This window comes from Nerophis lumbriciformis, linkage group LG25 (genome assembly GCF_033978685.3).
Source record: "Nerophis lumbriciformis linkage group LG25, RoL_Nlum_v2.1, whole genome shotgun sequence".
Taxonomy (NCBI): domain Eukaryota; kingdom Metazoa; phylum Chordata; class Actinopteri; order Syngnathiformes; family Syngnathidae; genus Nerophis; species Nerophis lumbriciformis.
This window is the reverse complement of record NC_084572.2, coordinates 24,573,394-24,601,390: the sequence shown is the minus strand read 5'-3', so window position 1 is coordinate 24,601,390 and position 27,997 is coordinate 24,573,394. Positions and strand designations below refer to the sequence as shown.

The 27,997-nt window shown below is 38.1% G+C and overlaps 1 protein-coding gene across 5 annotated transcripts in view; it reads left to right on the top strand.

Moving 5' to 3' along the window:
* The window catches only part of rnf24 (ring finger protein 24), a 63,708-nt gene that overhangs the window by 21,257 nt on the left and 14,454 nt on the right, over nt 1-27,997 (top strand). For all 5 annotated transcript variants that reach the window (XM_061984024.1, XM_061984020.1, XM_061984021.1 and 2 more), the window contains 3 exons: nt 19,698-19,847; nt 25,265-25,307; nt 26,945-26,986. In XM_061984024.1, coding sequence (XP_061840008.1) covers nt 19,705-19,847; nt 25,265-25,307; nt 26,945-26,986 — 228 coding nt within the window. In that variant the 5' untranslated portion in view covers nt 19,698-19,704. The remainder of the gene's footprint in view (nt 1-19,697; nt 19,848-25,264; nt 25,308-26,944; nt 26,987-27,997) is intronic.

The following is a 27,997-nucleotide window of genomic DNA, read 5'->3' as shown; positions in this document are numbered from 1 at the left end:
AATTAAGAAAATGTTATACATTTTATTAGATCTTGTTGGTTCATTTAAAATCTTGGCAGGCTTCTCTTACACCTATAAGCTACTTTTTTTCCAATACACTTTGTGTTTTCATACATATGACATAAGAGTTGCAATCATCTCTATTTAAAGCTTCAAGCCATTCTATTTTAAGGAGCAGTTAACTCTTGCAACATTAGTGGGTAATATAGGCTCTTTTATTGCAAAATCTGGGCTTATGAATGGATTTGTTTGGCTACAACAAAAGTGAACCCAACAACGATACAGAACATTCGTTGTTCTCAGGAATAACTTAAAAAATAAACCTGTATAGTTATGAAGGAACGTTGATTGGGATTTGTCTTCGTCATGTACTCGTGGTCACACTCTGCTACTTATTTACAACTTGTTGATATACTTGTTAGAGACATAACCACCAATATCAAACAAAATCTGTTGTTCCTTGAATCTGATTTACTTCTATGTCAAGTTCGAAAGCAGTTTTCACCACAATTTAATTATTAATTAATTCCAGACTCAATCTGTTGCTTTTAACTTTTTGAATCGTCAAACAAATTGTACAATAAAACAAAACTAAGACTACTCATAAGATGTTTGCAAAGTAATATTGTTACTGAAGATAAGAGCGTTGCTCGAATTATTAAGTACATTTATGTTGTTTGCATCTACTTGGTACTGTATGTTAAATTTGTGTATGCGATTGATATGTGTTGGATACTCAGTCATCTGAAGTTGTGTGACATAAGCATGATAGTGGCTTTTGCTTGACTTTTGAAGCGTATTTTTCAGAAAAAAACCTTAAACTCCCAGTTATACAACATTGTCCTTTATAATTGTATTGTTATTGTATTGGATAATGCACCACCTTACAGCACCGATGTCTACATGTGACCATATCACATTAACAGTCAAACGTACTGAAAATGTCCTTGCTTTGCCTGTAAGGCCCTGGTCTTTAGGCCAGTCCTTGCACATATTAGGTTTCAGATGTCAAATCTCATGGTGTTTGGGGCTGCCAGTGGAAATTTCCACTTCTCCATGGAGCTAAAACATTTGAATGTGATGGTACAGGGCTTGGTGGAAATATCAGTTGTCTTTGGAGGGGTAGTTGATACAACCAAAATACTCTTATCTATAATTAGTGTTTCTGAAAATGACTCATTCAGATCACATGAACAAAAGTTTGTAATGCAGATATTCATAGTCCATAGTTATTAGTCATTGTTGTTCATGATTGTTGTCTTAAGGAAGGTTCTTGACAGGAGAGCGATGTATTCATTGTATTATTCACAGTTACACGGTGAGTCAGGAAAGGGTAGGTCTTCTTGGGTTATACCTTTGGCACCATTATCAGGTTTGTCGCTGCAGTAACTCAAACCTCTGTTTCTATATTTAGACATTTTGTGGAATAGACTGAGTAGTTTGTAACAATGTAACCCTGGCAGAGGTCCAGACTTTCTTGGTGCCTTCTTGTAGTCGACACTGTCATGTCACAGTCGGGGGGCTGGGATGCATAATGACTGTGGGAGGTAGATGTGATAATTCCCCTCCTTTTCCAGTGAATGTGATGTGCAAGCAAAGTGTTTCTCGTTATGTAATAAACTTTACCCGTGTAAAGATCTTGGATTGAGAGAAACACATAATAATAGAAATGATGGTAAGGAAAAACATTTAAAACCATCAAATCGAACTCAAGATAGATGTTTCGTATCAGTTTGAGAAGAGATTAATCACTATGCTATTTGGTTTCACTTTTATTTCTTGACAATTGGATGGCTTCTCTGAATTCCTGTGGTATGAAATGATTGTCTGTCATCTCTATCAGCCCTGCACTTTTATCTCATTTTTTTCCAAGGATTTAGCAGGGATAGGCCCCAGATTCCCTTGACCCTGAGCAGGATAAACACTGTAGATGATGATGGATGGAAACATTTCCCCGAAATATACACATGGTGGGTTGATAAGCCTCATGTCACAGTAGTATCAGTTTTTTTTTTTTATCAGTCAACATCTTTGCAAGAAACCTGTTAGGAAATTAGCATTTATCAGTGGCTAGCATGAGCCCTATAAAGACTAACAATTAAACAAAATATATTGCAAAATAGGAACATCGTATCTGTATAATAGGGGTGGAACTAGTCACAAATCCACGGCCTGGATCTTACTACGGTTTTGTGACACGGTTTTCGGTTTGTTGTACATTAGTTTTCTTTTTAACACCTGAGAATACTATCCTAATAAGCCACGATTGCAATTTATGCTTCTCGTCACGATGACAGCATTTCAGTCACATTACTTCAATTTCTACGTTTTTCCACGATTAATAGTTGATTATGTTTTTGTTGTCTAAGTCCGCCTGCCATTCTGTTAAGGCGGAAATCATGGAGCCCTACGCTCCAAACTGATTCGTAACACAAGGAAAAACCTAATCCGAACAACATATGTGGTCAGAACCGTGTCAGGTCAACTGAGCGGTTCAGATTTTTTCCGTATTCATTACATCAATCAATCAATGTTTATTTATATAGCCCTAAATCACAAGTGTCTCAAAGGGCTGCACAAGCCACAACGACATCCTCGGTATAGCCCACATAAGGGCAAGGAAAAACTCACCCCAGTGGGACGGAGTGGATGTGAATGACTATGAGAAACCTTGGAGAGGATCGCATATGTGGGTAACCCCCCCCTCTAGGGAGACCGAATGCAATGGATGTCGAGTGGGTCTAACATAATATTGTGAGAGTCCAGTCCATAGTGGATCCAGCATAACAGTAAGAGTCCAGTCCACAGTGGGGTCAGCAGGAAACCATCCCGAGCGGAGACGGGTCAGCAGCGCAGAGATGTTCCCAACCGATATACAGGCGAGCGGTCCACCCCGGGTCCCGACCCCGGACAGCCAGCACCCCATCCATGGCCACCGGATCTGTGTGTCTCCCCTTCCACAAGGAATAGGGGGGAGCAGAGGAGAAAAGAAAAGAAACGGCAGATCAACTGGTCTAAAAAAGGGGGGCTATTCAAAGGCTAGAGTATACAAATGAGTTTTGAGATGGGACTTAAATGTTTCTACTGAGGTAGCATCTCTAACTGTTACCGGGAGGGCATTCCATAGTGCTGGAGCCCGAATAGAAAACGCTCTACAGCCCGCAGACTTTTTTTGGGCTCTGGGAATCACTAATAAGCCGGAGTTCTTTGAACGCAGATTTCTTGTCCCTAATATATATGTCAACTAGGGCTGCAACAACTAATCGATTAAAATCGATTATAAAAATAGTTGGAGATTAATTTAGTCATCGATTCGTTGGATCTATGCTATGCGCATGCGCTGAGGATACGTTTTGTTTTTTTGGTTTTTTTTGGAAACCTTTATTTATAAACTGCAACATTTACACACAGCTGAGAAACAATAATCAAAATAATAGGGGTGTAATGGTACGTGTATTTCTTTCGAACCGTTTCGGTACGGGGGTTTCGTTTCGGTGCGGAGGTGTACCGAATGAGTTTCCACACGGACATATTAAGTAGCGTACTGCACGTTGTGTAAACAATACTCAAAACGCCGGACATTTGAGGCATTTAAGGAACTCCGCCCTGACAGCTCCGCAAAAGAGGACATGTCCGGTGAAAAGAAGACGTATGGTCAGTCTATCGTAGCCCGTTAGCTGCTAGCATGTCCTATTTTGCGGGGCTGTCGAGCGGTGTTTCTTAAATGCCTCAAATGTCCGGCATTTTGAGTTAGGGTTGCGTGTATTTTCAATGTGCGTTCAGGGTTAAGAAGGTTAAAAACACAACAAATTGTGTGTGCAGCAGCATTCGTGAGAGAGGGGCAGAGACAGAGAGAGTTGTGATAAATGAGCATGCGCCGTCAAGCTCTGCTTTTTATCCATAGATTTATCACATTTCATTTTTTATTATCTGTAGCAGGGGTGTCAAAAGTGTGCATTTTTGTGACATGTTCCTTGTTTTATTTGGCAAGCTGAAAGAACATGGCGCCAGTATGCTGTTTTTTTCAATAAAATACTGGAAAGGATAGAAATGTAGTTTGTCTCTTTTATCCGATTATTAATCGATTAATCGTAGTAATAATCGACAGATTAATCGATTATGAAATTAATCGTTAGTTGCAGCCCTAATGTCAACGTGTTTATATTTCAGCTTAGCTGTCAATATTTGTGAATGTTGAGGGTAAGTAAGTTGTTTCATTCATCAGCTCTCAGAATTTTTGCTTGCTGTAGAATTGTGTCAACAATATGACCCTTAAAGCAGGCTTGTGGGTGGTTTACTGCTTGGAGGTTTGATTTTTAGATGACTTGATATATGCAGTTTTCTACCTCCGAGTTGCACCCTCATAATACAAAGTCTAACCTGACCTGACACTAACTACCACCTCTTGAAAACGATCATAGTGACCCATACTCCTTGCAGTATCTCTTGCTGCTTGTGTCAATTTATCATGAATGTAGAATGCTGAAAAAAAATTCCATATCTCATCAAGGCGTTAGCCCCCTTTTCCCAGCTGAGTCACACCAGGAATGTTATGTCTGTTTTTCCTGTTGTGTAACTGCAGAGAAACTGGTGATTAGCAGCACCATGGAATCAGTTGCAGAGTGCTTGACTGATGTTTGTTTGATTGGACAACCGGAACTACGTAGCTTGGCGGCATGGCATTTCTAAATATTCCATTGGGATTTCTTTGGCTGATCTACAGGTTGAATATCTGTGGCGTGTCTTAGAGGTTGAATACTTAAATCTCAAAAGTTCATAGGTTTACCTTTTGTTTGTTCCATCCATCCATCCATCCATTTTTTTTCTACCGCTTGTCTCTTTTGGGGTCGTGGGGGGTGCTGGAGCCTATCTCCGCTGCATTCGGGCGGTAGGCGGGGTACACCCTGGACAAGTCGCCACCTCATCGCAGGACCAACACAGATAGACAGACAACATTCACACTCACATTCACACGCTATGGCCAATTTAGTGTTGCCAATCAACCCATCCCCTTGTTCAGTTAAGCAAATTGAGGTCGTAGTGGCTCTCTTACAAAGGGTGAAACCGGTTTAGAGGTTTTTTTGCCTCAAAGCTTTTCTAAAAGACGTGAAGGTAGGGCAAACAAGTTAAGAAAACTCTGACAAGGCTCATAAAAAGTGTTGATGCTGTTGCTCTCTAGGATTGTCCAAATACTCTACATAAAGCCAACTGGGTTTTACAATGCGTGTCTCTCCACCTGAATAAAAAGCAATGTTTTATGAATGATGTCACTCATTGCATGGTTACACCGATTCACTAAGGGTGTTTTGTTTTTAAAAGAGCTCATTGAGTCAAATCTCTATCAAAATACTTACATTCAGCCGTTGTGCACTGTTTTCCTAAACTGACCGAGTTTTCCAGACATGGCTTAAAAATTATATATGGCAAGTAATCTGATCACAGTGACACTTCCCTAGAACATTACTGGCATTCTTGTGTGTTTACACTCCCATTCCACTGGCAGCACACTGGCATTAAGTCTTGAGTTCTGCAACATGCATTGGTTTGACAGATATGCTTGAAGGTTAAATGTAAATGTGAAATAGATTTTATTCTCTTACAAGTTGACTAAAGTTGTCATAGCTATCCATTGACATTTAGTCAACTCTGGTATTTTTTGTTCTTTGGAACAAAACCATGACAAAAGTACAAATCACAAAATTGAGGTGCTCTGTAGTTTATGGTCATTGTATCTGTAAACTAGGATCGATAGGCTCCAGCTCCCCCGCAACCTCGAGAGGGACAAGCGGTACAAAATGGATGGATGGATGTATTTTAAAAAGTATTACAATACCAGGTTGTGTGTTTGACATATGTGTTCTAAAAACAGACGGAAGCTTTGAAACATGGGTTACCGGGACTATTAATTAGTGGTGCAATGATTCGTTGACATTGTCGACAAATACCGACAATAAGATTTGTCACCGACAACAGTCTTGATGTCATCACTCGTGTGTTTCCGTTGGAACGCGAGTCAGCGCAGCCACTCGAACAACATCGCGGGTGAAAATATTTTTGTTAAAACATGAACAGCTTGCTCGTTTTGCAAAGCAGATCTTGTTTTTATGACACTACATTTGTAATGCGGGAGCATTTCAAGCGGGGGAATGTAGGACATCTGGCGGATGCGTTCTCTACTTGGTAAGATAGTAAGCTTGTACCTTGCTAGCTCGCTAACAAGTGTGATAAGAAGTTGTCTGACTAAAAAGACAGTTAAATCTAGTTTTCAAAGTCCTCCAGCGACTCTGTCGAAATCAATTTAAGTACTTTTAAATCATCATTAATTTGCAATGCAATGGAGAAAGTCACAACAAAAAAAAACATCAATCACACACTCAGAGGCTAAAAATTAGACACCAATGCATTGGCTTCGTAAGATTAAACATACAATCTATTCGGTAGCTAAAATGTTAACAATTAATCAATGATACAATTGTAAACATTGAGGCTATTAGATTGCTAAAAATCCAGGAGTAATTTAATAATCATTAATATGCTTGTGTGCAGCACATATCATCACAAAATGCTTGTTTTTGAATGAGTTAAATAGTTGTTATACATATGTACTGTATATATACAGTATGTATATGTATATATATATATATATATATATATATATATATATATATATATATATATATATATATATATATATATATGTGTATAGATAGCAGCACGGTGGGAGAGGGGTTAGTGCGTCTGCCTCACAATACGAAGGTGCTGAGTAGTCTGGGGTTCAATCCCAGGCTCGGGATCTTTCTGTGTGGAGTTTGCATGTTCTCCCCGTGACTGCGTGGGTTCCCTCCGGGTACTCCGGCTTCCTCCCACCTCCAAAGACATGCACCTGAGGATAGGTTGATTGGCAACACTAAATTGGCCCTAGTGTGTGAATGTGAGTGTGAATGATGTCTGTCTATCTGTGTTGGCCCTGCGATGAGGTGGCGACTTGTCCAGGGTGTACACCGCCTTCCGCCCGATTGTAGCTGAGATAGGCTCCAGCGACCCCGAAGGGAATAAGCGGTAGAAAATGGATGGATGGATGGATGTGTATAGATATACATACAGTATATGTGTATATACACATAAATGAGTGTGTGTGTGTATGTGTATATATGTATATATATATATATATATATATATATGTATGTACGTACGTACGTGTGAGTGTGTATATATGTATATATATACTTATGTATATATGTATGTATATGTGTGAGATAGGCTCCAGCGACCCCGAAGGGAATAAACGGTAGAAAATGGATGGATGTGTGTGTGTGTGTGTGTGTGTGTGTGTGTGTGTGTGTATGTATGTATGGATGTGTGTATATATATATATATATATATATATATATATACCGGTATATATAATTAGACGTAGACAATATATATATGTGTGTATATGTATGTGTGTATACATATGTATGTATGTGTAAAGATGTGTATATATATATGTGTATATATATGTGTATGTATGTATATATACATACATATATATATGTATGTGTGTATATATATGTGTGTGTGTGTATATATATATATATATATATATATATATATATATATATATATATATATGTGTGTGTGTGTTTATGTATGTGTGTGTGTGTAAATACTTTCTTTTGCCTGCCCTTGCTTTTAGATGGACAACTTTTTAATGGTTATTTTTGTTTTATAACAGCCGAACGAGCAGCAAAGTTACAGTATAAATAAATATTTATGAATTAGTCATCTTTGTTGTTCTTAAGCACATGCTTAAAATATCTAAAACTCAATTTAAAAGCTGATGCTCAAACTACAATGTGTACACTTTCTAATCTGATTAGTCGACTATCATTATGATAGTCTGTTAATAGTCGACTGTCAAAATAGTCAATAGTTGCAGCCTTAATATTATTGCAGTTTTATCTTTTTCCTCCCTTCTATTAATTTGTAACTCAGGCAATCTGCAATGAAGAAAGTCACAGTTGAGGTTTTAGCACCACAAAACCTCCCTTCTATCATGATGTTTGCTAAAGGGGATTGGTTCTAGTTTCCAAAATTAGTCCTCAGTAGGCGTGGACATGTCCAGTCATGTCCCTTTGGTTGATTGTGCAAGACCCTCTTAACCCAAAACTATCTCTGCTGTCCTGTCCAACATCTTTGAATAATGTGGTGGCATTTTTTTTTAGCCGTGTGTATGATATATGATAATTTAAGCACCAGTAACAGTCTTAATCAAATAACCTTACCTGTTTTGTCATTTAAATAAAGTATTTTGCTGAATGCTTTGTTGTTTGTGACCCACAGCACGGCTATGCAGTGTCATGTTGCTCATTGTGGGTTTTTTTCCTCCAACACCTTACTCTTTTTTTCACACAGGAAATATACAACATTTGAGTGACAAAATGAAAGCAAACTGAATATTCTAAGTGTCAACTAGTGCTGGGTATTGGCAAGGACTTGATATCATTTGAAATGAAATGGCATGGATTCCCAAGTCCTGGTACCAATTTTCGATACTTTTGTGTGTGGTGATATGTAATAAATGTTAATTGTTCAATAATAAAATGTTGTTTTCTCAACATTTAACATTGATCTGATAAGAACTGTGCTTTCGAGTTGTTGTTTCTTGTTTTCTTACACTTGTGAGTCTCATTTGGAGGTGTCATATCGACTTTGCGAACAGCACGGGGCTGCAAGGGGTTAGTGCATGTGCCTCACAATACGAAGGTTCTGGGTTCGATCCCCGGGTTCGGGTCTTTCTGTGTGGAGTTTGAAAGAGCTCTGATGTCTGACCTATTTGTGTACCTGCAACATAATTTGGTTTATCTAGGTCAGGGGTGCTCACACTTTTTCTGCAGGCGAGCTACTTTTCAATTGATCAAGTCGTGGGGATCTACCTCATTCATATATATAATTTATATTTACTTATTTATGAAACATATGTTTTTGTTAACAAGTTAAAGGTGTTTAATGATAATACAAGCATGTTTGACACATATAGTTAATATTGTTAATAAATTAAAGGTGTTTAATGATAATACAAGAATGTTTAACACATAGTTAATATTGTTAACAAGTTAAAGGTGTTTAAAGATAATACAAGCATGTTTAACACTTATAGTTAATATTGGTAATAAGTTAAAGGTGTTTAAAGATAATACAATTATGTTTAACACATATAGTTAATATTGTTAATAAGTTAAAGGTGTTTAAAGATAATACAAGCATGTTTAACACATATAGTTAATATTGTTAATAAGTTAAAGGTGCTTAAAGATAATACAAGCATGTTTAACACATATAGTTAATATTGTTAATAAGTTAAAAGTGTTTAGAGATAATACAAGCATGTTTAACACATATAGATTCCTTTCTTTCATGAAGACAATAATATGAGTTGGTGTATTACCTGATTGTGATGACTTGCATTGATTGGAATCAGACAGTGGTTCTGATAACGTCCGCATTTTCGAATGGAGGAGAAAAAAAGTCCTCCTTTCTGCCCAATACCACATGAAAGTGGTTGGTTTTTGGCATTTTATTTATCCAGCTTCCGTACTCCTTTGTATACACTTTACAAGAAATACATTGTCGGCAAACTCCGTAGCTTGCTAGCTTGTGCACGCCAGCTTTCTGAGACTCTTATTTTGGTAGCGCAGGCAGGATGAAGAAGCACTTTTATTGTGCAACTGTGCAGTCGGTCTTTGGAGTTTTGACGACAGGTACGGCGCCAGAGTCTGTTGAAATAAAGTGTTTCTCGCCTTCCAGTCGGTAATTTTAATGAGCTGGCAGCAGCCAGCGTCATCTCAGAAGACCCTCGGGTGCCGTGAATGTTAATCAAGTGACGAAAGTGACGTCATAGTGAAGATTTATGATCGCTCGTTTTTAGGACTATTTTTTTAATGCCTGGCTGGTGATCGACTGACACACCCACCGAGATCGACCGGTAGCTCGCGATCGACGTAATGAGCACCTCTGGACTAGGGTGTGTTACCATTGCCAGATAGTAGTCTTTGCCATTAAGCTGAATGTGCCAGTCTTGTCCTTTTTTGAGCCCTACAAAGCATTTATACTACAAGGGCCTGATTGACTAAGATCTAAATACCTCGCGGAGGCTCGTGCTAGACAGCGTGTGCAATCTCTATAAAATCCGGAGCTTGTTGCGTGCGATCTACTAAGTCTGTGTGTGCAATTGAAAAGTGGTGCAGACCACCTTATTTAAATAATGAGGATTTTGCGTGTACTATACAGCCGTGTTTTTCAACCTTTTTTGAGCTGAGGCACATTTTATTCATTGAAAAAATCCGGAGGCACACCACCAGCAGAAATCATTAAAAAATTAAACTCAGCAACCGATATTGACAGTAAAAAGTAATTGTCGCAATTGTTGGGTATGACTTTAAACCATAACCAACCATGCATCACTATAGCTCTTGACTCAAAGTAGGTGTACTGTCACGACCTGTCAATCCCGCCGTGACTTATTTGGGTTTTTTGCTGTTTTCCTGTGTGTAGTGTTTTAGTTCTTGTCTTGCGCTCCTATTTTGGTGACTTACCCTGCTTTGTTGGTATTTTCCGGTAGCAGTTTCATGTCTTCCTTGAGCGCTATTCCCGGCACCTGCTTTGTTTTAGCAAACAAGAATATTTCAGTTGTTGCTATCCTTCTTTGTGGGGACATTGTTGATTGTAATGTCATGTTCGGATGTACTTTGCTCAACACGCTTTAAGTCTTTGCTGTCGTCCAGCATTCTGTTTTTGTTTACTTTGTAGCCAGTTCTGATTTAGATTCGTTCCCTAGGCTTCAATGCCTTTTCTTAGGGGCACTCACCTTTTGTTTATTTTTGGTTTTAGCATTAGATACCTTGTTACAAACCATGTTCCATCTACAAAGCAATTAGCTACCTACTGATATGGAAGAGTATAACATTGTTACGCTGCCGAGCTCTAGACAGCACAGACACTCAACAACGGCACATTATTTGCAGACTATAATTACTTGTTTGCAAAAAATATTTTTACCCCAAATAGGTGAAATTACATAATCTCCCACGGCACACCAGACTGTATCTCACGACCGCGGCACAGTGGTTGAAAAACACTGCTATACAGGACATCACAACGGAGATACTCAATTTACTGCGCATTCATGTTATCATCCTCCTACCTGCGATGTTCTGTCGAGTTTTCAAACATGCAGGAGACATGTACCACTGTTTATGGCATTTTAAAAGCAGTCGTGCAGTGCTTCTGTATTAACAACGCTGAAGGTGCATGTGAGGGAGGGTGCACTACGGTGCTCAAAACACAAAAAAAGCATACTTTAAGAAGTTTTATAGGATATGTGTTTGTAAAATATATTCTATGTGAAAAAATGCACGTCATTAAAAATATTATTAAATGACACCAAAACGCATTAATTAAATGTGTTTTAATCAGCTCCTTAAGTCATCTATCAGCTCCAACATTATAAAAGGATATTGCTGAATCGACGATGTCTCTAATATTTTTTTTTGATTTCTAACCGTCTAAATATGTTGACAAAATTGACACACACACACACACACGCAAGGAAGAGGACTCTCTGTCCATCGTCTGTCTTTGCAGCACGAACACAACTCTCTCTTGGGTACGACGTGGCTCAGGTGGTGGAGCAGCCGTGCCAGCAACTTGAGGGTTCCAGGTTCGATCCCAGGTCCATTGTGTCGTTGGGGAAAAACACCTCACTCTTGCATCTGATGGGTGGTGGTGAGGGCCTTGCGCGGCAGCTCCAGCCATCAGTGTGTGAATGTGGAAATAGTGTCAAAGCGCTAAGGTAGAAAAGTGTTATACAAGTATAATCCATTTACCACGGTTTGCACATACTTTTTAGACGTGGTAAATCAAAGGCAAAATAGTGCTTGCAAAACGGGGATGAGTGTTGATTAATCACATTGCAGGTGCTGTATAATATATTTGGAATCAGGCCCTTAGTATTGTATGTATTACACACCAGGTGTTTGATTGTAACGTGCTTCTTAGTTTTGGTTTAGATTACAACATTTGGTGGTGTTGAAATCGCCAAGTAGAATTACTATTGCTGTTTTACATCTATGGTCTATACAATGTAACTGAGCATCAAGCTAGCATTTTTTTTTTTTTAAACTGAAGCCTTACTGTACTTTGGATCACTTTTAATCAGGTTTACTTGCTTTGTTGGCATGGAGAAATGCAACATTACTAAGAGGCATTCCGGGGGAGTCCCCTTTGAGTGTTTGTTTACCTGCCAAGTGCTTAAGCCAAGACTGCAACCAGACGTGACGTCACTTGCAACAAAGGTATCGAAATATGGTACCGTTTGATTTTATGTGAATCAGTACTTGGTAGGACCGACAGAATTTGGTCGGTATTTAGGGCTGCAGCTGTTGAATATTTTCGGTCCAAAGCTCCTAAAAAAGACATCAACCCAATATTGTGTATCATTATGTCTTTAGAGATGTGTTATAAATATGTTATATCTAGGGACAAACCCCTAGGTATAAAATATTTTTGATGGTAGAATTAAGAATAGACAAGGAAAAAATTATACATTTAATAATGAATGACCTAGATCAGAGGTGCTCATTACGTCGATCGCGAGCTACCGGTCGATCTCGGAGGGTGTGTCAGTCGATCACCAGCCAGCATCACAGGCATTAAAAAAATAGTCCTAAAAATGAGCGATCATAAATCTTCACTATGACGTCACTTTCGTCACTTGATTGACATTCACGGCACCCGAGGGTCTTCTGAGATGACGCTGGCTGCTGCCAGCTCATTAAAATTACCGACTGGAAGGCGAGAAACACTTTATTTCAACAGACTCTGGCGCCGTACCTGTCGTCAAAACTCCAAAGACCGACTGCACAGTTGCACAGTTGCGCTAACAAAATAAGAGTCTCAGAAAGCTGGCGTGCACAAGCTAGCAAGCTACGGAGTTTGCCGACAATGTATTTCTTGTAAAGTGTATACAAAGGAGTACGGAAGCTGGATAAATAAGATGCCAAAAACCAACCACTTTCATGTGGTATTGGACAGAAAGGAGGACTTTTTTTCTCCTCCATTCGAAAATGCGGACTTTATCAGCACCACTGTCTGATTCCAATCAATACAAAAGTCATCAGAATCAGGTAATACACCAACTTATATTCTTGTCTTCATGAAAGAAAGGAATCTATATGTGTTAAACATGCTTGTATTATCTTTAAACACCTTTAACTTGTTAACAATATTAACTATATGTGTTAAACATGCTTGCATTATCTTTAAACACCTTTAACTTATTAACAATATTAACTATATGTGTTAAACATACTTGTATTATCATTAAAAACCTTTAATTTATTAACAATATTAACTATATGTATTGAACATTCTTGTATTATCATTAAACACCTTTAATTTATTAACAATATTAACTATATGTGTTAAACATGCTTGCATTATCATTAAACACCTTTAACTTGTTAACAAAAACATATATTTCATAAATAAGTAAATATAAATTATATATATGAATGAGGTAGATCCCCACGACTTGATCAATTGAAAAGTAGCTCGCCTGCAGAAAAAGTGTGAGCACCCCTGACCTAGATAAACCAAATTATGTTGCAGGTACACAAATAGGTCAGACATCAGAGCTCTTTCAAGTGCAACACAGTTATTTTGTATTGTGCATTTAAGCACTGGGGGGTTTCTGTCAACAACAAAAAGCACAAGACAGGTCAGGATGACTGTTGCATCACGTCTCATTGTTTCCTTAACTATTATCTTCATTACACCTACTTTTATTGTGAAATCACGGTTTGAACTTTAAACCGGAAGCAGCATACTAGTTTTAGCTATTTGGCTGTTCTAGTTTTTATTTTTTTAAATTTTTTATTATCTTTTTATTTAATTTTTTAATTTTTAATTTTATTTTTTTAATACACTGTAGCACTTTGAGGTTGTTTACTCAATGCAAAGTGCTTTTTACAAATAAAATCTATTATTATTATTATTATCATACTACTTTTACTGTGTAATGACATCTTGATCTAACTCAAACCGGAAGTAGCATTTGTTGCTTGCCACTTAAATGTAAAACATTCCTTATACAGAGGAACCTCGATTTACAAACTTAATTGGTTCTCGAACAAGGTTCGTAAATCTAAAAGTTGGTGTATTAAAGCTAATTTCTCCATAAGAAACAATGTAAATATGAACAATTGGTTCCAGCCTCAACAAAAGTTGCTGTTTTAGTTAAGGTTTGTACACTTTGAACACAATATCAAGTGCTATACAGTACTGTAAATCAAAATCAAACAAACATAACAAGGAGGTGATGAATTAACTGTCTCTTTATTAACAAGCTAAAACAACAATAACAAGCTGAACTGTTCTGTATGCGCTGCTATGCGCTGCTCTGACACACAAGTCTTTTTGGTGCCCTCACAAACGATCAGAAATTACATAAATCCTGAACTTTAACAACCATATTGCTACAATAAATCCTCTAAAGGCCTTAGTGGCCACATGCGTGGACAGCACCTTTTAGCTCTTATTTCCAAAATTGTGTACACTACTGAATTGGGGTCTTATGCCACTTATGTGGACACTTATACTGCTATCTGATGGTGTCAGAAGAGTACAACATACAATGGAATTTTGAGAAAAAAAAAGTGTAAAAATAAAATAATAATAATGAAAATTAGCATGTCACTACACATGAAGTACACGTTTGTGTACTTATGGACTAAGTACATCATATCAAAATATTATTTTTAGTTTTTATTCTAATTAGGGTCCAATAAGCCCAAATAGCAAAGAGAAATAAAAAAAAAAAAGCATGTAAACAAACAGCTTGGGCTTTAAGAGGATAATAAACATTCTAAAAAGTAAAATCCACTTACCGTATATTATCGGCAACGGTCCGCCTGTGGACTGACACTCACGAGAGGAGTGAAACGAGCAGACTGATGGAGAGTGGGTAGAGTGCCGGTGGAAGTAGCCGAGTATGCGTGCCTTGGAAGAAGCGCCGCTGAACAAGATGTAGTCTTCTCCGCTATGAAACAAGTCGGCTTTGGCATATTTTTCCAGAAAAGTCAGTTCTCATCACAATTAAAAACTGGCTGTGGTACAAAGCTGCCTCAGTTATTAATCTGTCTAAAAAATGTCCGCCAGCAGGACACAATAAATGACTGCAGTGTTTGTACACAGAGACCTTGTTTGCACGCAGAGGCACATTTGGCGCGATCTAAAGGTTCGTAAATCGAAAAGTTCACAAATGGAGGCGTTCGTAAATCTAGGTTCCACTGTTGACTTCTTCCTCACCACTCGTCCCTGAGGTTCAATCAGCCCAAAACACAACTTAAATTTTTCCCCCCCAAAAAATTCAATTAATCGATATTGTATCGTTAAAAAATGTATTGCGATATAATGCCATATCGATATTTCTTCTCACTCCTAGTGTCAACATGGAAACAATAAATACGGTGTAAATAAACTATCAGTAAAAGACGACGAGAAGAGACAAAATTAAATAAATTTTTGTAGCTGAGATAGGCTCCAGCGCCCCCCGCGACCCCGAAGGGAATAAGCGGTAGAAAATGGATGGATGGATAGTAGCTTAATTCAGGTAAATTGCTATCATTAGATAACCACACACAAATCGTGTGTTTGTGTGTGTGTGTGTGTGTGTGTGTGTGTGTGTGTGTGTGTGTGTGTGTGTGTGTGTGTGTGTGTGTGTGTGTGTGTGTGTGTGTGTGTGTGTGTGTGTGTGTGTGTGTGTGTGTGTGTGTGTGTGTGTGTGTGTGTTACAAGCGAACAACGTAATTGTACGTCAATCTGTGCTAAAAACCGGAAGAGAATGGAGTATAATGCTTACAACACTTGCGTAAAAATCGCAAACAGCCTCTTTCAGCATTTCTGAAACAATTAAACCAGGGGTTCTTAACTTCTTTGACCCCATTGCCCAACTTTTTTAACTACAGAGGGGCCTGGGGGCCCACTCAAATATTAACACTGAATTAGTAATATTACTCTTGATAATCAATTGTATTCAATAATCATTTCTAACCTACCTACTGTTTACGACGTTGGTAAATGATATGAAACCATGTGTTAATCAGTGTTGGGTTAGTTACTGAAAAGCAGTAACTAGTTACAGTTACTAGTTACTTCATTTCAAAAGTAACTCAGTTACTAACTCAGTTACTTACACCAAAAAGTAATGCGTTACTGTGAAAAGTAACTATAGTTACTTCTTTTTTCTTTTTTTTTTAAAGCTCCAATTAATGCCCTTTTAGCCTTCATTTCAGTACTGTTATTGTAGTGGAGAATAATACAATCTGTTGATCAACTTGACATGCATTTGCATCACTCAACTCTGCTAAGCCATGTGGTCTACATACAACACACAAAGACAAAGATATGTTACAAAGGCCAATTTGTTTCTGGCCAGAACAAATTGACAAAACTATTTTAAATAGCTGCAACATAACATACATAAGTAACAAACAGCATAATAACAGCATAGATGTAAACCAAGAAAGGCACACACTACATACACAAAGTCTAACCAGGCATTTTCTTCCTCAAGTAATTCTTATACAAAATCATGTCTGAAACCCAGAACACTACACATTTCCCCAGTTTTAGTTTAGAGATAAGGAAAGATTGGCCTGGCCCACTAGGATCCCTCTTTATGTTTGTGAACTTTATAGTCTATACATTTAGAGTGATGTGATAATCAAACACTCTAGAAGTCTAGAATGAAAGAGTATATAAGAGAATTGACAGCAACGTTCCCTCTCAGGAGCGCGCATGTGCAATTGCGCACTGCTCAAGCGTCCTCTGCGCACAGCAAATCTATGCCATGCACAAAATCATATAAAAAAATAAGCGCATAACAATTTTCGACACGACACGGACACGACAGAGAAAACCGTTTTCGTCATCATTGTTCAAATATTGTAACGTCTGTCGAGACGCTTTGAGGACATGAATTCCATCCATCACTTTACTGAGCAAAACTCTTTACTGTCGGCCATAAACACATCACCAAAACATTAGTAAAAAAAATTATATCTAGCAAAACTGGTCATTTTCTGCAGTACAAACCAGACCAAAAGCAACTTTGTTATATCAACAGCAGCCGCTCGATCTCTCACGTGCGCCAACACCTGCACATATGGCACTTAGCCAGTGATGCGTTTACAGCCACACAAAAAGTCGGACAACTCCAACACCACACATAAAGTGTCATTCCAGGTCGTTACACTATGATTTACCAATCAAATGTGTGCTTATTCTAGTGTCATTTATTAGGAATCTTAATTTATAAATATTAATCATTAAATGCTGTTAGTATATTAAATAAATACTAATAAAAATATATTTTTTACAAACAGGAAGTTGCAGGAATGTACACATGATCCCCTGCTTACATCTCATTGTGCAACATGTGAATGTTTTAATGGGAACTAAATGCAATGTCTGAAAGGGGTACAAATTATTTCCAAAGCAGGACCTCCACCCAGACAAACAATACAAGTACACAGTTCATGAAAAACAATATTTTTTGTTATTGTCATTATAAGTGGGCCTAAACACTTATATTAGAAATGGAAATGACTGCTGTCATTTGATTATAATAATAAGAGAATGTTGTCTGTCTATCTGTGTTGGCCCTGTGATGAGGTGGGGACTTGTCCAGGGTGTACCCTGCCTTCCGCCCGAATGCAGCTGAGATAGGCTCCAGCGACCCCGAAAGGGACAAGCGGTAGGAAATGGATGGATGGATGGATGGAGATGTAAGTTGTTATTTAGTGAGGTTTGGGACAGGTGTGCTGCTGGTGTAGCCACAGTGTGCACGTCTAAAGTTGCTCACATGGACTCCACTCAATGCTCAGGGAGTTTTTGCGTTTGCTCACACATGAACAATTAGAGGGAACATTGATTGACAGAGTGTGTACCTTCAGCGGTGAATGGTGGTGGTGGTGGAGGTGAAGTGGCATCAGAGTCTCTGTCTCTCTTTACTAGCTTCGTCGAAGCATGTTGCTATGTAGCTTGTTTCAGCAGATTTGAATTGCTGTTTTGGGCAGTAGATGGCATCTTTGATCCAAAGCACAATTTACATTTAACTAAAATGTTATTTTCTTTGTGCTCGACAAAAGAAAAGTAGTGAAAATATCTCCATGTTAGCAAACTCGACTTCTGGCTCCGCCATGATCAGACACGCCCCCCCCTCGCTCCCCACACTCACACTCAGACACACCCACACAGAGCGCATGTCTCTCTCTCTTCTCCGGCTTGTGACACAAGAAGAATCAGAACGCAGCGCTCCGATAAAACACACTTTATACTACATAAAAAGTAACGTAAAATAACGCAGTAACGCATCATGTAGTAACGGTAACTGAGTTACTGAATATAAAAAAATAACGCGTTAGATTACTAGTTACCGCCGAAACTAACGGCGTTACAGTTACTTTGTAACGCGTTAGTCCCAACACTGGTGTTAATCACAAAGATTATTATTTATTTAACACATAAACCTTAGACTTAGGTCAGGCTAACCAAATATACTGCATAAAAAGGGACTTATAAATAATTGACAACAAATGATTTACATACAATTATATAGTGCTGAAATAAATGAACTAAATCAATAGTGAGTATGTTTCTTTGCTATAATGTCAATAAAATGTAAGTGCAAATTAAAATATAGCTTCATCACTTTAGTCATATTTTTTGCGCTTAAGAAACTTCTGTATGACTTAAGCTCCAGACTGTGTATTACAGAGGTAGGGAACCTGTGGCTCTTTTGATGACTGCATCTGGCTCTCAGATAAATCTTAGCACGATAAGTAATGAATAATTCCACTGGTAATCACAGTGTTAAATTTAACGTTCAAAATATAAAACATTCTCATGCATTTTAATCCTTCCATCCGTTTTTCTACCGCACCTGTTCAAGAAGTCGCATTAATGGTAAGACGTATTGTATTTATTATTGGTTAGCTTCAGAATAACAATGTTATTAAAAATAATAAGAGACTTATTATAATCTAAAACATGTCGGTCCTACTTAAAAATGCACTCATTTAGTTGTATTCAGTGTTAAAAAAAATATTATACGGCTCTCACGGAAATACATTTAAAAATATTTGGCTTTCATGGCTCTCTCAGCCAAAAAGGTTCCCGACCCCTGGTGTATTACAATGGCGTACCACTTGAGCCCACACAAACCACAGCTGAGAAATATATATTTTTGGCGGCCCTCTAGGCGGCACTCGCGGCCCAACAATGGGCACTTGCTCTATGGTTAAGAAACACCGAACTAAACCATGCCATATTGATTTCACCCTATTTGGGGGAAAAAAGCTAATATTACTAATTTGACTTTTTTTCTCAGTGCATGGCCAATCTAATCTCCTTGGCTGTTAATAGATCAAAGATCATTTCAGTTTCACAATACAGTATTGTAAAAGTGATACTTACATAATGCACTCAGTTTCCGTGTTACAGTATTTTCAAAACCAAAAGTAAACCCACAAGCTGAAAATAAACTAACCTGTCACTTCTGCTTTTTACTTTGGCTTGTTTATGTACTTCTGGGCCAGTCTGTGTATCGTCCTGTGCCTCATTCATGTCATTTCTCTCTCCTTCTGTCGTTGCAGACTATCCATGAGCCCTGATTTTCCTCACTACAGTTTCAGGATGCCAAATATAGGGTTTCAGAACCTGCCCCTTAATATCTACATTGTTGTGTTTGGGACGGCTATCTTTGTCTTCATCCTAAGCCTCCTCTTCTGCTGTTACTTAATAAGGTAAGCACCATGACGCCATTTAGCTACATAATGATTTGTCTCAGCAATATGCCTCATTCTTTGGCTACTAAAACTCTCATATTGGGCTTTCTTCCATCATAATTGAGCTTTTCCCCCCCAAATGATATCTATAAATATATGTCTTATGTGATAGTTTTAGCCTGTACCAGCACACTCTGGGGTCTAGTTACACCAGGCACAATGGTTTGTAGAAATACTCACTAAAGGTCTTTGTACAGTAGGTGAGCAAATATTGCAAAGCAGATAACATTAGCGACCGCAAGGTCAGCCACCTGCACAAATATTGCAACATTAATTTTTCTTGGAGCGATTCATTGTGATCTAGGTTTTGTTGGCCTTAACAGTTGAATAGAAATCATACTGACTTACCTATACAAACTCATTATTTGACTGTTATTATTGTCTCGTTTTGAAAAGCATGCAGTCCACCTGCTCGTAATGAAAACCTTCATTTCAGAAAGCTATTGCAAAAGACGAGACATGCGTTCATTGTTCAAAATGTTTGTATTTATTCTGCTTGAAGTCCAATCACAAGGGTGCAAATTATTTCAACAGCACAGTTTGGAGAAGTGTGTTTGAATGATGATAAGATAACCAGAATTTAAAGTAAAATCATGTTAATATACAAAATGATTGCTTCCATTATGATAATCTACTCATGCCCATTATGGGCTCTGTACCGAGGATGTCGTTGTGGCTTGTGCAGCTCTTTGAGACACTTGTGATTTAGGGCTATATAAATAAACATTGATTGATTGATATCCACTGCAATTTACTAAACTAATACAGTATTTTTCCCCCCACTGCTGTTCCCTTTATGGTCGAACAGACTTGCCAATGTCACTAGTAATGACAACAATAAACACACCATGTGGCATTATGCTCCACAGTCTCCATGTTGCTGCGGTGGTCGGTTTCCTTGCCGCCCTCAATCTCCCCTCAAATAAATTTATATTTACCGTGGCGTAATGTTTTGACCACCCTGATTGGAGGCAAGTAGATCTCAGACGTTTTGCGCCAGTACAGTGTAGTGGAACGAGGGCATAAGCAGCTAGTGTTGCCAACTTGGCAACTTTCTTGCCAACTCTGGCGACATTCCAACTCCTTTTTAGCGACTTTATTTGCTGAAAAGCAACGAGCAACAAATCAGGTTGACCGTAGCCGAGCACAGCAGTCCCAGCTGCAGAGAGGAGACGCACACTCCCACGCGTATGTGCAAAGTAGGGCTGCAAGTGAAGACTATTTTGATAGTTGACTAGTCATCATTTGTCAGATTATGAAGCATAAACCTATTTACTGGCTCTAATTTATCAATCTTCTTTAAATATTTAGATATTTGTAGGCATGTGCTAACAAAGATGACTAATTCATTCAGAAATATGTGTTTATACTAGAGATGTCTGATAATATCGGCCGATAAATGCTTTAAAATGTAATATCGGAAATTATCAGCATCGTTTTTTTGTTATCGGTATCAGTTTTTTTTTTTTTTTTTTTTTTTTTTTTTTTTTTTTAATTAAATCAACATAAAAACACAAGATACACTTACAATTAGTGCACCATCGGTGCACTAATTGTAAGATGCACTAATTAACCCAAAAAACTTCCCTCCCCCATTTACACTCATTAACACAAAAGGGTTGTTTCTTTCTGTTATTAATATTCTGGTTCCTACATTATATATCAATATATATCAATACAGTCTGCAAGGGATACAGTCCGTAAGCACACATGATTGTGCGTGCTGCTGGTCCACTTATAGATTTGATTGATAATAGTACTAACCTTTTAACAGTTAATTTTACTCATTTTCATTAATTACTAGTTTCTATGTAACTGTTTTTATAATGTTTTACTTTCTTTTTTATTCAAGAAAATGTTTTTAATTTATTTATCTTATTTTATTGTATTAATTTTTTTGAAAAGGACCTTATCTTCACCATACCTGGTTGTCCAAATTAGGCATAATAATGTGTTAATTCCACGACTGAATAAATCGGTATCGGTTGATATCGGTATCGGTAATTAAGAGTTGGATATCGGAATATCTGATATCGGCAAAAAAGCCATTATCGGACATCCCTAGTTTATACTATAACTGTGCTGCTGCTTAGGCTGTTACAAAAACAAAAATCACTGTTAAACCAGGGGTCCCAATTCTATGGATCCGGCCCGCCAGCGTCCACAATTTGACACATGGAATTTTTTTTAATCTGTCCTGTCTAGTTGCTCAGACTAATCCTGTTGTCCACAGCATTCATTGAAATTAATTATGCAAGTGAGGCGATGACATCGTCTAGCAACTTTTAGGGTTGATTATAGCTACTTTCTTTACTGAGGATGTGGTTACTCACAGTGGCAGCACTGTAAGCAACCACTTGACATATGCTTACATTTAATTTGTGTGTTTACATGACTTAAGTTCATCCAGTCAAAGCATCTTTTACACACCAAGGCAGGATTTTACTAATCCTGAAACAATCACAGAAAGCACGACAGTATCTTGCAGCACAGATGGTAAGTAGGTTTAGTCATCCTGTTCTAATTTTGCCAAAAACACGACTTTGATGCAGTACCATGATTTAATACAAAATATCTTAAATCTAAGTTACTACAAGTAAATAGCAGAGCACGTTTGCTCCGTTTAAAGGCTTCTAAAGATGCAGTCTCCCAAAGTTACTGGCCCTGTACAGATGCACTAAAGAATGGTTCTATACAGTTAGGGATGGGTACCGAATCAGGTAATTTTTGGCCCCCGCCCGAATACAGCCGGTCCTCACGTAAATTTCAACGGTGCAAAATTACGGTCCATATGACTCAGCATTGCGGCACTTGGTGATCACTCCAGTAGCACTGAGAGCAGACTCGGCAAAACTACGTTTAGGTAATTGTGCAATTTTCAATGGCAGTAAAGAAATTTACTAAAAAAAACGCTCCAAAGTTAGTAAAATAAGGCTCTACTTTTCTGAAAATGTGGTAGCTTGATGCTAATAGACATTGGTTTTGCTATTGACATGTTACTAATTAGCATTAGCGACTTAACATGGCAAATTTAACACATCCAAATGTGTTAATGGGAACTACAGCTTAAATACTTGTCACAATCAAACAGTTTGTGTGTAATAAGTACAATACTTACAGTATTAACACTTTTTAGGGCACAACCAAAACAAAACCCACCATAAGTTGTACACTACTCCCATCTAATGTCTTACAACTGTATTTGCAACTTAATGTCATACTTGCACCCTGCGATGAGGTGGCGACTTGTCCAGGGTGTACCCCGCCTTCCGCCCGATTGTAGCTGAGATAGGCTCCAGCACCCCCCCCCCCCCCCCCCCCCCCTACCCCGAAAGGGATAAGCGGTAGAAAATGGATGGATGGATGTCATACTTGCAAATGATAATATCCATCCATCCATCCATTTTCTACCGCTTGTCCCTTTTGGGGTCGCGGGGGGGTGCTGGAGCCTATCTCAGCTGCATTCGGGCGGAAGGCGGGGTACACCCTGGACAAGTCGCCACCTCATGTTGATAGTAAAACAAGATATAAGAACTGGACAGCTGTTATCATAATCAGCTCATTGTTAAATATTACAATAAAAACATAAGATTTTATTTTCAAAAACAATTTTTATTACTCCACACAAAACTACCGGAAATTAGGACTGTTGAGTACCGGTACAGATACTTAGGTACCAGGAGTTACCTCTGTATTGGTTAAAATGTGAACGGTGCCCATCCCTATACAGTATTACCTATATTAATTTTTGTATACTGACAGAATGGTTTATGATATTTATTGTGGCCACATTTTTTTTTTTAATTCAATACATGGGATTGCCCTTTTTGGAAAGATATGTATTGGACAATTGTTACAAAATAACAAATATATTGGTCTTCTTCCCCCAGAATTGTCACACAAGTGAAAACGTGTTTGCCAATGAACACGACACTGCCCCCGGTGGCAGTATAAAGTCAGTGCATTTACAACGGCTCCCGCAAATTATTTCCGTTCTACTTCAGCACCGATGTGCTTTGTTCTACAACACACGCACTTCGCTAAGTCTACACCTCACATTAACATAAAAGGGTTGATAACAAGTTGAAATATGGAACTAGTAATTTACCAAGCAGTAAGTTTAGCTCACATTTTCGACTCGGGCATAGTGTGTATGCGGGTTAGCGACAGCTGTGTAAACTACCTGAATAGTGGGAAATCATAGCAGTACAATACTGTTGAACTAGTATGACTAAGATAAGAAAGAATGACACACATTGTTGACAGGCAACGATTTGTATTCATGTCACATTTATTGTGGATATGCCGTCAACTACTCAACAGCCGTGCTCTTTTGGTGCCTCTTTATGACTCTTTATGCAACCAAACTGAACTTTACTGCTTGGTGTATGAATACAGACACCCTAGATTTTTTTAGTATCAGTCCCTCAAACTATCAAATTATTTGTCAGTATTGAAACTTTGGTAAAATGTGCATCTGGAGAAAGGCAACTCTCTCACCCTTGCACACTTGACCATGACCCTTACCATTGGGAGTGTCTGCATCTTTACCTGCTGACCTTTTTTTTTTTTTTTTTTTTTTTTTTTTTAAATGTCAGTTTCTCTCCTAGACTGTGCTGCTTGTTTTACAGATCCCTCTCACTCTGCTGCGAGAGGTTAAGGTTACTTGTAATGGAGGTAAATCTTACAAACCTATGAATTTCTCCTATCTCTTCCGCCCGTTCTTCCCCTTGTCCTCCATGTTTGTTGTCACTCTCATAGCCTAGATGACCTGTTCTCTCCTCAATCAGCTGATTCCATTTGACTATGTTTACGAAGCACCACATCACGAGTCCCGAGCAAAACTGTGGGTTCATTGTGGATTCAGCTATTGTTTTTTTCTTAAATTTGACTAAAGGAACTTTAGTAACTGAGTTGTTGTTGTTTTTTCTACTAAAAAGATCAATTCTGTTTGTTGTTAAAGAATGCTACTTGTACTTGTACCGTTACAAACAGTTATAGTTTTACTTAATCTGTAATTCTTTAATCGAGTTATACTAATTCACGGCTGAGTCTCATGATCACAAATGTAGTCATGCAGTACAAAGCCAACACAAACAACCTAAAGTGCCTGCACTGCTTACCCTCTCACGATTGTGAGAGCTTGGACAAAATGTAGCACCAATGTGATGTTACTGATTGCCTTTTTATTTCATCATCTTCCGGTGTCACAACAACACATTGAGTGCCACGAGGCAAGTATTTGACAGCGAAAGGGCATTCAAGTCTGCTTTTCTGTCCTTTTCCCCAGGATGTCTAAATGCTTTTGTAATGATGTGCAGAATGTGGCGGTCACTTACTAATAGAGAAGATGCTTTGTCTTTACGTCTCCCCAGGTTACGACACCAGGCACACAAAGAGCTCTATGCATACAAACAAGTAAGCACTCTAGTCCTTTGTAAACAGTACACACAGCAGATGTATTCGCCATACAAAACTAGACTAGCGTTCAGTAGAGCACAGAACTGCACCAAATGTTAACTCAAGGGTTCAAGGAGTCTTTGGGATTCTTGTCCCGGTACCCACGCAAATAACAAGTATTAAGAAACATACAAATTGCACTTACATTAAACAACTTGAGGTAACATAAAACATGTTGAGTATAAAAATACTGCGTTGACGAGCGATGTGCAACAGACAATTAGGTTCCGTTCCCTGAAATTATTACAAGTGTCACATTCATAAAGGCATATTTGAGTTAAATTTGCAGTTTCTGCGTTTTTAACAAAAAAATTAAAACTGTGGAACAATTTTAAGATTTGTTTTCTTTTTTTTAAGCAACTTTAAGATTAAACAGATGAGACTCTGAGTTAAATTTGCAGTTTCTGCGTTTTTTCAACAAAAAATAGAAACGGTGGAACATTTCTATTTGTATTCTGGGACAGTGGTGGCAAAATGTATGACTCGAATGGCAAAGAAAAAAATTACAGTAGCAACTCAACTTGCGATCTTACATGGTTCTATGACGTGAGCTCGTAACTTAAAACACATAAATGATAAATGGGTTATACTTGTATGGCGCTTTTCTACCTTCAAGGTACTCAAAGCGCTTTGACAGTATTTCCACATTCACCCATTCACACACACATTCACACACTGATGGCGGTAGCTGCCATGCAAGGCACTAACCAGCAGCCATCAGGAGCAAGGGGTGAAGTGTCTTGCCCAAGGACACAACGGACATGACTAGGATGGTAGAAGGTGGGGATTGAACCCCAGTAACCAGCAACCCTCCGATTGCTGGCACGGCCATTCTACTAACGTTGCCCATTAGAATGAAGTGAAATCTATTTAATCTCCACAATTTTAACATGTAATATGCCTTTTAAAAAGAAAAACACACCTTTAGGCAAGTGATATTGTAATAAAAAACAATACAATCGAGTGTACTACAAACAACTACAGTAGTTTTGTAAAGTAATAATAATGTACAGCATTTGCCAGCAGCTTCTCCATATTTTCATAGATAAATGTCCACCGGTTAGATATTATTTTAACATATTTGCTTAAGTATGGTGCGGACTGGCGGTGCTACCTTTGAACTACGTCACCAAGTCAACTACACGTTCAGTCATGTTTTAAATGATTTTTAAAAATGTCATTAAATGAATATCTTCAGCTCCTTCTTCTCAGCACTGTGTTTCACTCCCACTTTCTCCTTACCAATGGTTAAAAAACAAAGATATTTTGATCTCTAGCTAGAAGCTAATGATAGCGAGTAAGACCGGATGTTTTGAGGTAGACCTTACAACAATTGTGACGCCAACTAGCAGTCGGGAGGCTCATAACTCAAATTTTTTTAAACTCAGTGAAATAACTTAATTAGCCAAAAGAGCGCTTGTATCTTAAAACATTCACAAACAAACCGTGCTGAGATTAATTACTGGTTTCATGACATAATTTATATTGCCCATAAACTGCATATTTGTGCCTCACTGTTGAGCGTTTATGAAGTTTCTTTACAGACAACACAGTGTCGCCATAAATAATGTTTATTCATCTGGTTTGCCTTTCAGGTCATTCAGAAGGAAAAGGTCAAAGAGTTAAATTTGCATGAGGTAAGCACTTACCTTTCTTCTTCTGCTCCCTTCACTTGACACTTTCATATTATCAAAGATGTTCTCTGCAACAATGGGTACTATCAAGCAGCTACCCAGGGGGCAGGGCGTCCTGTAATGTAACCTGACTAGTTCACCGTGCTCTGATCACTAAGATTTAAATGAGCTACAGTATAAGCTGTGTGTATTGTTTTTTTTGTTTTTTTGTTTCTCTTACAAATGTCCTGGTTAGTAGGAGAGTCTAGTAGAAAATGGGATGCACCTTCATATGTATGTATTTTAAGACATAACTTATAAAAAAAAAAAAAACTTTCCCCTGAGGATGTAGCATTTGTGTAGCGCATCACTGCAGTGTTATTTGCACTAGTTCATATAGAAATCCAAAATAAAAACCTAATGTTGACCAGACACACACCAAAATGAGCACAAATTACAACTTCGTGATGTTAGCTTAAGTGATTTTTATTGAATTATTACTTAAAGTACCAGTATAATGGGAAAAACAATTTGCGTCTACATTGAAGCTATTATCATATATATCTGATTTATGACACCAAAAGATTTCCAAAGTTTGCGAGTAAATAGATATGATCAAAATAGTATTTATCTCACGGAGATTCCTAAGCCGTTTAGAGAAGATAGTGAGCAAGCCAGTCACGTGATCGCATGACATAGCGGGAGGAACTACAGATCCCTTTCCCATCAACAACAATGCTAATCAAGCAGACTTCGTGAGAGCCAACAACGATTACTTTAGGGAAAAATATGATCCACAACTTTAAATTTATGAGCCCGAAAACAAAGAGGGTGAGCAATAAGTTTTTGAAGCCGAGTACTAAACGGATGCAGCTTTATTGACACACTATAGCATCAGCAGCATTGCTCGGTGCTAAACATACAAATTAACCATATTAAACCGTAATAAAACTAACACTTACTTTAATATTTCAACTCTCGCTGGGATGCCGACCGACGGGACGCTCACATAATCCCGTTGAGATGAAGAATCAA